This window comes from Anser anser (genome assembly GCF_964211835.1).
Source record: "Anser anser genome assembly, chromosome: 12".
In the NCBI taxonomy this organism is placed as follows: domain Eukaryota; kingdom Metazoa; phylum Chordata; class Aves; order Anseriformes; family Anatidae; genus Anser; species Anser anser.
Window position 1 is genome coordinate 22300179 of NC_139733.1, and position 14246 is coordinate 22314424.

At 47.2% G+C, this 14246-nt stretch overlaps 1 protein-coding gene across 1 annotated transcript in view; it reads left to right on the plus strand.

The window, feature by feature from the left end:
• The window catches only part of ITPR1 (inositol 1,4,5-trisphosphate receptor type 1), a 170033-nt gene that overhangs the window by 111867 nt on the left and 43920 nt on the right, over nt 1–14246 (plus strand). The window contains exons 44-45 of the mRNA XM_083796088.1: nt 12459–12639; nt 13252–13505. Of these exons, the coding sequence (XP_083652214.1) occupies nt 12459–12639; nt 13252–13505 (435 nt within the window). The remainder of the gene's footprint in view (nt 1–12458; nt 12640–13251; nt 13506–14246) is intronic.

Below are 14246 nucleotides of genomic sequence, written 5' to 3' on the forward strand. Positions count from 1 at the left end.
TGTGTGTACGTGCCGTAATGGAACAGCGAGGGGTTGGGGATTATGGACCTGGTTGCTTTTGAGTACAGAATGTTTTAGGAACCAAATCGCTTTCTGATGCCTACAGCTAATGCTGTGTAAGGCTGAGGTCTTGGACACACCCAGGAGCTCTTACTCATGCATGGGAAGTACAGAGGAGACTTTATTGAAAATATCCTATGAAGTGGTCCCAGTCCAGCAGCCTAATAGCAAAAGGCAAAAAAGGAGGTTTATCAGTGCGCAACGTTCCCTGGGTTACCTCTGCCTTGGTTAATCTGTTCCCCGGGGCCTTGCTTTGCTTGCGCGATCTCCAGCACAGTCAGGGCCCATGGAGACTACCACAACATCAGTCAGGAGCGGCACTTACTCAGCTCTCTCATCTTTCAGTAGTAATGAGTCATGAAAGCCAAGTAAATAAAACTTTAATGTAGAAAAACACCAACCACAAAGCCTAATTTCTGGGAGAACAGCTGGCTCGACGCTGGTGAATCAAAGCGAACGTGGAGGTTTGCTCTTTAGTAAAATCACAATTTCTGTTCTCTATCTCCCAGAGTGATTGCTGAATGATGTCCAAGTTAAACTGGCATCTTGAGACAGTAAATTCATGTAACCAAGCTTTTCTCTCTTCGCATAGTGAGCTGGCTTATCTGCTCACCCAGAAAATACCGAAGGCTCCGGGTGAAACCTAGCTGTTAGCAATTCTGCAGAGGCAGTACTCCCTGCAGGAGAGCAGCCACTAGCCTGCACAGCTTCAAATCTGGTGGTTTTTATGAAGCAGTCTTTCACTACAGTACAGATTTAGTAATGGTACAGCAGTGTGATGGTCTCCTGTTTAGTAAGACTTTATTTCTACAAAAAGCCCTGCAAAATTTTTTGTCTGCTTGTGGAAACTAGGCATGCTTATGAAACTAGGTGCACTTATGAAAATGAACCCAGTGCTCTCTGTGGTCTTTTATCCTGATCTTTCTCTAATCTGTATTCTTTCTGTGAGTTTTGCAGATCAGGTGGGGCTTCACAACCTCTGCAACTTGCAGAGTGGATTTTCTGAAATTCTATGGCAGTTTCCAGTAACTGTCAGTGGAAGAGTCATCTACAGTCACTGGACTAATAATTGTGTTCAATTTGCATCAGATACATCTGTCATTGTGAAAGTCACCCTAGCCAAGTCGGCTAGCTTTGTCTTTGGGTTCTAACACAGCTCATCGTCATTTCACATTTTTTTTTGGTTATTATTAGCAGCTCTTCGTTTATAGTATTCTGAATAAGTTCATTCTGTGCTCCATCTGAATAATTTTTACTAACCTTAAATTGCTTATATCTACAGTCCTTTGAGAATAGGAAACTAGTGGGATAGAGACAGGTTATGTAAAAAGGCTTTTTGGCAGTACAGCCAGAAATATGTCGCCCCTGCATGGCATTTTCTTAACTCCAGGTTTTCACACGGGAAATGAGTTCAGCCTGAAGTTAAGCAAAAGTCTGTACTGACACACAGGAACTCGCACATGACGTTTGTAATATGGTTAATAATGGGAGTTCCCGGGTGACTCCCATGAGCTTTAGTGGGAGAACAGATCCCCGTGATGTTGGAAAGGGATAACTGGAATAGGTGTTACTGCTTCATTACGTGTATGCAGGGCCAATATTAAGGCTAGGCAAAGTAGGTGGTTGCCAACTCTAGCAGAAAAGCAAATCTAGAAATGTTCCTTATTATAATTGGCAGGAGTGATTTTTATTGTATTGTTAAGAAAATTAACGTGGGGGAGAAGCAGGACAAGAAAAAATATTCCTGGTTTATCTTAGGCAATAGGCTAAGAGGGAAGTGTACGGCACGTTTAATCCCAGCTGCTCGGTGTTCTGTTGTTGGGAGTGAACGTGGATGTGATAAATTTACTGTCTGGGGAGAAAGACAGGTCTTTGCCCACTCAGAGCTCTCTGGATGGAAACTTCTCAGTGTTGTTTTTTTGAATACGTTTGGAAGCAGGGCCAGGTGCTTTGGTAACAGGTGCTGGTGGCGGTGCCGGAGCTGTGCCCGGTGAGCTGCCTGCTCCCGGCAGCCACAGCTCCCGGCTCCGATGGGAAGCCTGCCCTCATTTGTAACGAGGCAGGAGCGGAGGTGGAACCGCAGGGTCAAAGCCGAGCAGCAAATTAACTTGACAAATGGTGCTGTTCACTGAACTGAAAATTATATAAACCCCTTTATTAATTTATATAACCCTCAGCATCCGCCTCGAGAGAGCTTGCGTCAGCGGTTCTGCGCGGGGCAGCCCTGGGAGGGCAGGTGCCCTGCTGGCCCCATGCTCTGCTCCGAAATTTGAGGGGTGAGCAGCGTGCCCCCAGCTGGGGCACTGCCAGCGGGTGTACGGCACCCATCCCCGCAGGTGCTGGCTTGGGCGTGCTTCGCAGGAGCTTGCGTGGCCGTTGCCATTGCTCATAGGCATGCTTACCGCAGAGCTGCTGCTCCTTTGGAGAGATCAAAGGATGGTCCGTTCCTTGCGCAACCTGCAACACAGCGAGTTTTCCTTGGTTAAAGCAATCCCGGGAAATGAATGACAGTGAAGAAAATTGCTGAGGACTTCTCCTGTAGCACTTGTCTCTCATCTGCCAAATAAAAATTATACGCACCATATACTCTGCTTCACCTCCGTGGAGTTTCAGGATTCCTAGGTCCATGGAAGTTACCGACAAGTAAAGTCCCTTATGTAACCACCTCTCCGTGGAGAGTTTGGTCCACTCGTTTAATTAGGGATCTTCTCAAAAGTTAGATGATGTGACAAATTACCCACACACGTTGGTATTTTCAGCAAGGGAAGGTAAAGTGAGGTTGATGACATTAAGGCATTTTTAAGTGATGTGATGCAGAGCTACCACTTCGACGTGCAGCGTTGCCTTTCCCTCACCCCTTCATCCACAGTTCTTCCCACGGCACGCTGCAAACACAAGACGTGGTAAAGGGAGTCAGTACCAAGGAAGAGGTGATTATTTTTCAGAACAGAAAAGGGATTTGCTCCTAGCTTTCATGTGAGCGGTCGCTGCCCAATGACTGACACAATGCTCCTGCCTTCAGCTCTGTCTTGCACCATGTAACGTGCTTCGGCTTGGTTACCTTTTCTCCTCGTGTGCTACCACCAGCAACCAAACTCCAGCAAGGTGAATTGCAGTCTCCTTTGCGAAACTCAGTGCCTCAGACTGTCCAACGATGATTGATTGTTATTAAGTAATTGCATATTTGCACGAAAAGGAGTTGAATCCAGACTTGTCCAACTCCTATCTGTATTTCTGGTGCACAGGACCGAAGCAGGACCCAAGTGAACCAGGTTGCTAACCAGGCGCAGAGAGGACACCTAGTCAGTGCACTTTTGTCTTGGTATTGGGAGTGCCCAGACGCGCTGAGAAGCATTTCAGGTTCTGGCCTTGTGCTAAGAACAACGTGGGAGCCATGAGAATCCCAAAAGCTAAGTACAAATATTCCAATATGCGGCTCCCAAAACCCTCTGGGACGCTGCCTCGGGGAGGCCCAGCCCGTCGCAGTGCACAGACGTGGCAGCCCCAGCGGTCACTTTTACTGCTGCCAGCCACAGCTCTTCTTTTACGAGGCAGTAACTTTGAGACAGATCTGTGCCCTTCAGCTTCCTGTAGCGCTGGCTGCGAAGCAGTGACAAAACCGAAGGGTAAGCGATGCTAAGGAAAACAGCAGTGAAATAGCTGGAACACGCCAGTCAACCTGTTCCTTTTTTTTTTCCCCTTTCTCTGTTGGCCTGGATGTGTACTGCCCTATTAGCTGCCAAGACACTTAGGGTTTTTCTCTGTTGCTGCAGTTGTCCTCCAAAATCAGGAGAAAATTTGGCAAAATGATACAGAAGGTATCGGTAATTCAAAACATAGATTTAGTGACATAACGGTGTTCTGGGGTTTGTGATTTGGACTTTTTAACCAAATGTACTTCTTGCAGGCTATGCAGCAGTCACAGATACCTGTGAGCACATAAAACTGTACGTGGTGGTAAATGCTTCAAAAACTGTACGTGGTGGTAAATGCTTCAGAGGCAAGAATATTGTTGGGTCGCTAGACTTCTGTGAATAGCACTTGAGAACTTTTGATCACTGGAAAAAAAAGTCTCTTCATTTCCAGTCTGAGAACTCCTCGTCCAGACAGAACGTGAGAAAAAGTGCTGATGTTTGTTTTTAACAGGCAGTCAGAATTTTTTGATATAGGATGTTGTTATCTTTTTTCATTGCTTCGATAATGTCTGTTGCGGAAACTAATGCAAAACCAGCGAGGTGTCGGTGCCTATTAAGTAATCACCTGTGTCTTCCACAATTTTAATAAGTCTTTCTCAAGGCAAACTGTACCATAACATTGTTTTGACATCCTGAGTATGTTACTTCTGAACACGATATACAAAAAAAGTAAATCTTAGTAAAGACCTGCATCAAACAGGGCGCTGAGCTGGGGGCTGTGACCGAGAGAGAGCCAAACGAAGCACAGCGCAAATCCAGAACCCAGGGTTACCTTCAAAACAAGGCGTTGAACTTGCAGTAGTAATTAAGCGAGTGCTGAGGAAATCCATCTCCCGATGCATTGCTGATTGTCATGCAGGTGAGCAGATTGCAAGCCCTTGGGCACACACGGTCTCTTTCACGTGTGCTTCAACGCATTTAGTACAGGGAAGGCTGGGATCTCACCTGGCCGTGAGACGCCACCGTGTTAAAAACAAACACGCCCTGGTAATAATGCACCGAGAGAGTGAAAAGCTGTTAGGAGTCATTACTGCCCTTTACAAAGATGATTTCATTTTCACTGGGGGCAGCGGGATGCATGGATGAGGTTGGGAAGCAGGGTGGGTGAAGTGGGGCTGAAGTGGCAGCACTTGGAGGCTTCCTACTTCAGTTGCAGCCGATGCTACTGGAAGCATTTGGGGGCCATCGGTGCTCCCGTATCATAGCATCTTTCAGCCTTTTTACCCAAAGGGGAGCTTTTCCACATAGATACTGAGACGCCCGTGTGTGCGATTGAGCGATACAGGCAAGAAAGGAGGAGGTGTACTACACCAGAGCTCGGCTGCTTTGCTCCTCGCCTGGTCTCGGTAGCTGCGAATACCGCATCATTCATGGTTGGGCGTTACCACAGACCTCTCCTGCGGCCTCTCCCTCGGCGTTCAGATGCGATCCCGGTGCTCTGCGTGGCGATGGGAGTCGCTACTTCTCCCTGTTCCCCTCCACGGAGTCCACATCCAACTTTTAAGATGATCCCTAACAGGATTAAAGTCCTCCACAAGCAGGCAGAGGCAAGCTATTCAGAAAAACAAGGTCATGCTGCATTTTTATTTTTTTTTTGGTAAGCACAGGAATCAACAAAGAGATGTTATATAACTTCTATTTATATCCCACTTGCTCACTAGCTGCAGGCACACACGAGTAGCTGAGGAGGGAATTTAATGAGCTCTCAGGGCTTGCTCACCTTCCAGAGCTGGTAGGAGCCAGCTTGTTTTTGAAGTGCGTCAGCAAATGAAACTGGTGGTGGGTGGGTGGTTTGGGTAGGTGGACTGACTTGTTGCTATGGTTTTCTTTAATTCCTCTGTCTCTCAAGAAGATCTTACACATTTTTTTTTTTCTTTTGGGGAGTCTGCAGACTTCCTTGTTTCTCACACCTACACACAGCTCGCTGGTTCACCAAGGAAGTGGGATTCGTGCTCCTGCCACACAGGAGCCTCGCACAGATTAGCTGTGTGACCCGCCGGTGCGTGCTCGCACATGCACGCAGGAGGAACTCAAATCAGGCTCCGTGCTGAAAGCAGGTCGGGCCCCCAAGTCTCCCACGCTGTGAGAGCCATCTGCTCCCTGCTCGGAGGGATTTAAACCCCGAACCGAAGTCACGTTCCTACCTGTAACTCCGCCAGCGGGCCTTGGCTTCCCTCTGCTCACCCGGCATCACCTCGCTGGCCGCAGGGCGCGGGGTCGGGCCGTGTTTGTGAGGGGCTGACCTGTGCTTGGTGCTGGCTTTACTCCTCCCTGTGAAAGGACGAGACCGCATCAGGGTTTTGAGCGTTACAGTAGGAAAACGTGCAGGATATAAGGGCTCTTCCCGATGCGAGCGGTGCAATTCTCCCGCTGCTTTCATTTAATGCTCGTTGGGAAAGCCGAGTGAGTGCCCGGGTCGGTCTGTGCATCCTCAGGTCGGGCTGTGCGTGCTCCTCGCCCGCTGCAAACCTCCTGCGTGCCCCGCGGCAGGCTCCAGCTAAGGGCGAGCCCTGCAGGATTGCACGTGGATGCCCGTGGCAGCGGGAGTTTGTCTTCCTTGTGGAAAATAGAGTGGAAGTCCCCCTCTGCTTTCAGGACAGAGTTTATTTTACAGTTTGCAAAACAAAACAAAACAAAAAACGCAGTCAGTTGAGGTGTTCTGGCAGATTTTCCTTATGGGTTTGTTTCAAACTGTGAAGTATGTTCAGCCTGAATTATTTCAGCTGCCGTTTCACTCGGCTCTGCAAGAGTAATGATATTCATCACTCGTGCCCGGGAATGATGGCTCCTTAGGGAACCGGGATGTATGGAAGATTTTGGGAAAAGAGGGGGGGTCATTTATATTAATAAATAAATAAAGGGGGAGGGGATGAGAAAGAAAAGTTAGGTTTTAAATTCTGCAGCGGAACCCCTCGTGATAAGTTTAGGCAGAACATAAAGGGTTGGTGTTTGTGCTTAATTTGGCGCCTGTGTTAGCGGTGCAGTTCCCCTTCTTCTTAAAATGTGGCTGCTTTGAAGTAGTCCTGCCGTAAGAAATGGTACGGGGGTGGCAAGCTCGTTCCGCAAACATGAAGCAGCACAGAAGTTTCGCATTAGTTCTTGCTGGCAGCCTGTCCGGGTAACCCAGGCAAGTTAACGTCCCCGTCGTAATTTCTCTTTAGCGTTGGAATAAAATGTCCTGAACTCAAGCCAGAGAGCTGATCTTTCTCTCGTATCTGGAGGGACTTTCCTCTCTGAAATAGCCCTGACTCGCCGGGCTGATAGGACCTTTTCTGTTCGTTGACGTTAGAGAGACGGCTCGCTTGAATTTGTGCGAGGTGTTTGCTGGGGCTTTCCTGTATTTATTTGTAACCAAATATTTGTTTTCCTGGGGAGTTCTTTGGGACGGGTTGCGATGCTCGGGCAGGGCTCGACGGCCGTGGTGTGAAGCAGCTCCGGGAGCTGCGGAGGGTGTGGAGCAGAAACCGCTCCGTCCCCTGCGGGACGACGGCCAGCCCTGCTTGGGTTTTGCAGCCAAATGCTTTCCTAAAATCAGGCCAGCCTTCTTTCAGGGAGAAGCACGCATCTGAACAGATGTATCTAGAACCCAGCGTTTGCTGATAGCTTTAAATATTTCTCCCAACACGGCCACTCAGCGCGTCTCGTCCAGCCGTAGTCACTGAGGTGGGGAGGAAAGCCGGGCTGATGGGTGCCCAGCAATCCGGCCGGTGGGCCTCCCGGCAGGCGGCAAAGCCGCCGGTTGTGACCTGGGTGCAGATGCAGCCGCCAGGAACCTGCCCCAGGGGAAGGTGGCAGCGAGCCGACAAAGGGATGAGCCTTGGGAAGGGAGAGCTAGAAACAAGCTGCCGTCAGCTGGCTGCTCGTCCCCATCGAGCGGTCCTGTGGTGTAATAAAGTAATAAGCGCAGAAAACTTGATGAATCCCGAATAAAAGGCCAACAAACAAGATTGGAAAAAATATTCGGATATTTTTTCAGTTTAGCAAAAGATAGGTAAACATCTAGTATTGCATGTAAACGCTCTGAAGAGGAAAAGATGCCAAGCTCCTGAGATAACCGTGGAAGAGAGGTGGTCTTTAAAAATAAATAAATAAATCAGTGACTGGAAATTGTGACATAGAGGAACTTAGGCACGCGTTTCTAACAGTGATTAACCACTACAGAGAGACATAGTTCACCATCTCTGATGCCTTCTAAAGAAAGGGGATGTTTTTCTTGAAAAGATGTGTTACTTAAACACAGCTTCAGGTTTGCTTACTGAGCAGGACCTCCGGGCTGGTGGTGCTCAGGGGTGGCCGGGACTGTAGCTAATCAACGCACGGAAATTTAAACTTCACCTTTGATTTATTTTCTACTCACATCAGTCACTGGTCTTTCAGCTTTGCTCCTGCAAAATGCACAGACCGGTGAAATAAAGTTGTAGAAAACATAATATATCAGTAAATAATCGCTGCTGGAGGTATTTACTTAATGTCCTTTTTTTTTAAGCTCCAAGGCAGTGTGCTGGAGTTGAGAAGGTGTAAGGGGGATTTTCTGCTGCACGAGAGGTTTCTGGGTGGATTTCTCCAGGAGCAGGGTTGGGTGGTGGAGGGTGGAGGGAAGGAAGGAGACGTTACTGCACAGGTTTCCTGGTACTGGCTTTTATTGGTTGCTTTACTTTGGTAGCTTAACTGAGCACTGGATGTCAGGAGGAGGAATCGGGGTCCAACGTGGCGTTGCAGACCAGCGAAGCTTGTGCTGGGTTCTTCTTTCCATCCCCTTGAAACAAACACGCTAACACTCAGGATACTGAATGCTTGTAAAAGGTGCAGCACACTGCTGCTTGCCCAGGGCTCCACGCCGGCACGGAAACAGCGCACCACAAAAATGCGTGTCCTCTGCCACCGGCAGGGCGTACAGCTTGCAGACCTTCACGCGAGGAGGTTTTCCCCTCGTGTTTCTGTGCAGTTCAGCAAAGCCCTTTCCATTGCCCCGGATGAAAGCTAAGCCATGAAGGTCTGAACGAGTTGTGTAGGTGGCTGTCGCTCCGTCTTTAAAAGCGTTTAAGAAGTCTTTGTGTGATGCCCTTACGTACTGTGATCGGGCTGGCGTGTGAGAAGCTTCTGGATTTCGTGTGCATGTTTTCTGAGTTTCTTTCATTCTGTGGCTCTGTAATTAATTGCAGTCACGTTATCTCTGATCCTTGCATCAGAGAAGTCTCGGCTCATTCAGTCGGCTGGTGGATGTGCTCTGGAGCTGTCTGCCTTTCATGGAGGTGCGGGCACTTGTGGAGCTGCGCTTGCTGAATCCAGCATTCATAAAACAAACCTCATGATCTGCTTTGTGCCATGTGATGTCTCGTGTTCAGCGGCAACGAGTGTCAGGGAAACCAAATAGTCGTACACTGCTCCGTCAGAGCAGAGAGCTGGTCCCCTGCCAGCTCCTCCAGTACAAAACTAGCTCATACCTTCACTTTCAGCATCCTCGGGTACCTCGCGCTGGAATAGCCGAGTGACTGTACAGGTGTGGAAGGGGCCGCGTTTCCCTTCCCTGGTCTCCGGTCGGTTTCCTGGAGGCCGCAAGTCCCAGCTTGCTGGCAGCCGAATTGGAGGAGCCAGCGTGAGCTGCTCTGCCCGGTACAGGTGAGGGCAGCGCTCTGTCGCGCAGGCAAAACACTTGGCTGTGGGGCCGGCAGGGATTTCCTAGGGAGCCCCCAAAGGAGGAGGTGAGGTTAAATGCTGCCGTATCAGCGGTACTTGAGGAGTGCCTTTCTCGAGCACGGTGTTCAGGTAGAGCTTTGCTGGTCCTCGTGTTCCAAGTGCAGCACGCTTGCTCCTCCAGCGCTCTTGCCTGTGGCTACATGATGGGGTACAAGCCGGGATCCTGGCACACCGCAATCTAGAATGGCTGCTCCACTTCTGCGTTAAAAAAGGGAGATTTTCCCAGTTTTTGTTTTCAGGCTATATCTGAAAATAAGTTTAAGGATTTCTGCCATAATTAGCACCGCCAATTACCTGTTGGAGCACAACTTGCAAGATCGCACCTCTTAAAGAACAGTGTCTTTGATAGCTGGCATGTGGTTGATTCATATGTGTGAAGGTGTTAGGCATCCTGACCCAAAGCGAAACAATCATTTTGTGACAACCATTGAACGTATGCACAGCACGCACAAGAACGCTTTACTGGAAACGTTCGTTTCATTTGTTTTTTCTCTGAAGTGCAGTGGAAAGTCAGTTAAGAAGCTCGAAAAGACGACCAAAATCAAGCCTGTCAGCAAGTAACAATTACTCGCATGCAAGGTATTTCTTCAGTGTGGTTCATTAGAATGGTTCACCACTGGTTCATCACAGGGAAAATCTTCCTGTACAGGCTCTTCAGATGTGCAGTCAGGTGACGGCAGTCACTGGCTTGAACTGCAAATCATGGTGTTTTTCAGAAAGCGGTTACCCTTTCTAGAACCGATGGTTTATGCTGGTCTGTCTGTAACATATTATTGTTACGTGCTTTGTTTAATACCGTGAAATTTCCAAGATGCAACTTAGATACCAACCCTTCCTCTGTTTGTGCTTACGGGCAGCAAGTAAGAGAGAGCGAACCTGGGTTTGGTTACGGGTCAGCAGCTCAGGGAAACCACGTTATGGCATCGCTTGCTTGGGATTGCAGTGTGGCAGGATCCTATCCATCATCTCTGGTCACATCAAAGGATCAGTGTAGGATAAATATATTACCTGGATAAGTAATCTGTCATTCAAAGGCTGTTTAGAGAGAAAACGTTAGAATTCTTGATATAAAATACTGGATTAGAGAATAATTCTGCAAATATTATTAAATGAACTGGGCACCCAAGTCACCTCTTGTCATGTCACAGGGCCCAGAAAAGTGTCTGTGCTGCTCTAAGCCTGTTGGCAGGGTGCATCTCTTCCAGTGCTGCCTGCTAGTGAAAGTGCGCTTGGCCCTTGTGAGAGATCAGGTGAAACCTTTACTGCTTCCCACATAGATCTTCGCGACCTGGATCGCTTCCACACATCTTCACATCTGGGATCCCCGTGTTTGCTCCGTGAATTTATTGTCCCTGTGGATGTCATTTGCAAGTATAACACCGTGTGTGTCCTGAAACTTCTCCTTTGCTTTTTTTTTCTTTTCTATTACTCATTTGCGGCTATCGGCAGGGTCAGAAGTTGGTGGCTCCCTGTTATTTGGTGGCTCCCTGTTGGTTCTAACCACTCGCTCTCCTCTAACTCCAAGCGTGTTGAATGCGAAGGTGTGAGGGGGATCTTCTGTTGCCAGAGGGCTTTCTGGTTGCGTTGTTTAGGAGCAGAGTGGGTGATGGAGAAGAAAGGAAGGTGAAGTTACCGCATCGGTTTCCTGGTACCTGACGTTATCAATTGCTTTGCTCTGTGGTACTTTGACTATTTGAATGGGTGTCAGGAGAAAGGATCCGTGTGGGTGGCTTTGCAGACATGCGATGCTCGTGCAGGGTTCTTCTTTCCATCCTCTGATAATCGCTAGAACAAACAAACTCTTTAAAGTTTATCTGAGGTGCCTCGGGCAGGTAGAAAGTATTGCAGAGGTGGGAGGGATGTCTCACGTGAGTATTGACCAGCTTCTTTAAATAGTAGCACTCCTCCTCTGCCTGCAATCAAAGCAGCAACTTTTTTAGCGTTTCAAAGTCATTCAGCGGTGTCCTGACTGCAACAGCTTGGGAGTGATCAAAGGCAGGCGTCCGAGAGACAGGCTTGTGTGCTCTGCTTCTCACAAAAGCAGGCAGGATAGATTACTATTCCCGTTTTTCATATTTTTTTTTCAATAAATCAGGTTTCATTCCTATTCATCATGTAAAGCTGTTGGATTGTGAGCCACTGCAGAATGCTAACTAATTTCATAATGCTCTGCATAAGGTGACCCACTTACAAGTTCATCCTTCAGTCATGTTTAAGCTCTGGTCCTGATTTACGGAACAGCGTATTGGTTTCATCAAGACTTGTCTGATCGCTTACTGCGTTGGCTCCTTTTTGACCTGTACGTGATTTGTAGTCTCTTCAACTGTAGGGTCAGCTTTCTGTCTCTGTGCACATATGGGCAGAAGAGCATTAATAAACCTTCTCAAAACTAGTCAGTGCTCTGAGCTCGTCTGTCACTTATAGGCATATTGGAGCAGGAATTAGAAGGGGTTTTAAGAAGTCTGCAGACAGGGCAATGGAAACTTAGCACGAAATATCCCTTGTTACATGTGCCCTGTTTGTACGGTTTTGGACTGTGATTAATATCGACTACTGCATATTATGAGTCATGGTCCCTTTGATTCAAGCTTGGGAAGGCAGGCTGCTACTTTCTCCTCTGTATTTTTTCATGTTGTTTTGTTTCTGAACAGAGAATCAAATTACAGATAATTCTTATGTCCTTACCTTACCTTTATTTGTTATACTTACGTTAATTCTGCTGTTGAGAGAAAAGTATGCTGCCTAAATGTATGAGGGCTAGCATGATTTATTGCACTTGCTTCTTTAAAAACACATTTGGAAGTAATTGATAAGGGAGCTACCATAGCTGAGACACTTTTTCTTCCTTAAAAATAAGGTTTGAGTTTCCATTTTTCTAGGTTTCAGTTTACTGAAAACTAATTAACTTTCCAGTCCTTCAGGATGTCACACGTTGCAGAAAGGTGAAATAATCTGTATTCAAACCTCTGTATGAAGATATTTATCCTGTTCCTCTCTCTTTTGTAGCATTCATTCTTCTGCCGACTAACAGAAGATAAGAAATCTGAGAAGTTCTTTAAGGTTTTTTATGATCGCATGAAAGTAGCACAGCAAGAAATCAAGGCTACTGTCACAGTCAACACTAGTGACTTAGGAAATAAAAAGAAAGATGAAGACTCAGACAGAGATGTACCGACAAGAAAAAAAGGTAATCCCCAGTTGTTCCCTTTCTAGAGTGACAAGGGAGTAAAACGCTGTTTTGAACTTATTTCAATTGATGCAATAATGCTCTGATCTCTGATCCCACAGAGCAAAGTTCAGAGATCAGTGGTGCCCTGGCTTGGGATTTCAAGAGCTTCATCCCCTCTTCATCCATTTGTGAGATTGTACTGTTGAAATGATGAAAAGTATTTCTGAGATGAGACTCTGCCACCTTGTCTCTCGTGACAAGCTGCCCAAATCCGATTCGTAGTAATGACCCTGGACTGTAGGTTGTGGTCAGTGCCTTCTCTAACAAAAAGTGGAGAAATGCTCATTTTCTTCTAGAGCAGGTCCTCTTATTATAACTCCTGCTAGTGCTAGATGTGTGTTCCCTAACCAATTAATATTGGAATTTGTAACTTTAATGTGGTTTGCGTAAAAGGTGTGAAGAGATGACGTGACATCCTTCTAAACGCGGGACCCTCACATGACACTAAACGTACTGACCAGAAAGAACTGCTGGTGAATAGCCGGCCTGCCTGTGGAACCGTAATGGGAAACGTGTGAATAGATTTTCTGGTCCCCTCCATTCAGTTTGCTCTGTTCTTATGTATTTCAGCGAGAGAGCCTATGACCCAAATTACAGAGGAAGTCCGGGATCAGTTACTGGAGGCCTCTGCAGCTACAAGAAAGGCTTACAGCACTTACCGGAGGGAAGCTGATTCTGATGACCATTATTCAGCTGGGGAAGGAGCACAGCCAGCAACAGACAAGAATAAAGATGAGCTGGAGATGAGTGCTGTGATCTCAATAATGCAACCCATCCTCCGTTTCTTGCAGCTGCTCTGTGAAAACCACAATCGGGATTTGCAGGTACAGTCTGATCGCTAAGCAAGCGTGCTCATGTAGCTTGTGTAGTTACTGCTGTCACATCAGTCTCTCTAATCCCCTCCCTTTCTATACGGATACATAAGTGACTGATTTCTTTGGCCTTTAAGGTAATCCAATAAAAGTATTTATAAGTTGCTGGACAAATACAAGTCCAGTTATCTCGCAGTCTTTTCAATGTATATAAAAGGTGGTGGGATCACCATTTGAAGTGGCTTTTTTAAACATACACCTAAAGCAAGCAGGTGTTCTGCTGTGAAGTTGTCGATCCTCTTCGAGAGGGGAAAGAAGAAAGCAGTGGGAAAATAGAGAGCGCTGAGACTTTGGTTCCAGCAGCCCTTAAGCATGTGCTTGCTTCTCAGTGAACAGCTTATTTCAGTGACACCCATCCACATGCACAGAATCGAGCGTGCTGGGATGACGTTAGGAAAGCCTTAGCTAGAGCTGAATCTGGAAAGGGACATGGAAGACGACAAAAGGGTTTCTATGTGAGCATCAGCAGCATAAGGAGGTTAGAGAGAGCCTGGGCTTGCCGGTGAATGGGGCAAGGGCCCTGGTGCTAAGAGACATGGAGAAGGCCAAGATGCTCAATGCCACCTTTACCTTGGTCTTTACTGGCAAGATTGATCTTCACAAACCCCAGGTCTCGGAGACCACAGGGGAATTTGGAGCTAAAAAGACTTAGCCTCCCTGGAGAATAATTAGGTTAGAAAACATGCAAACAAG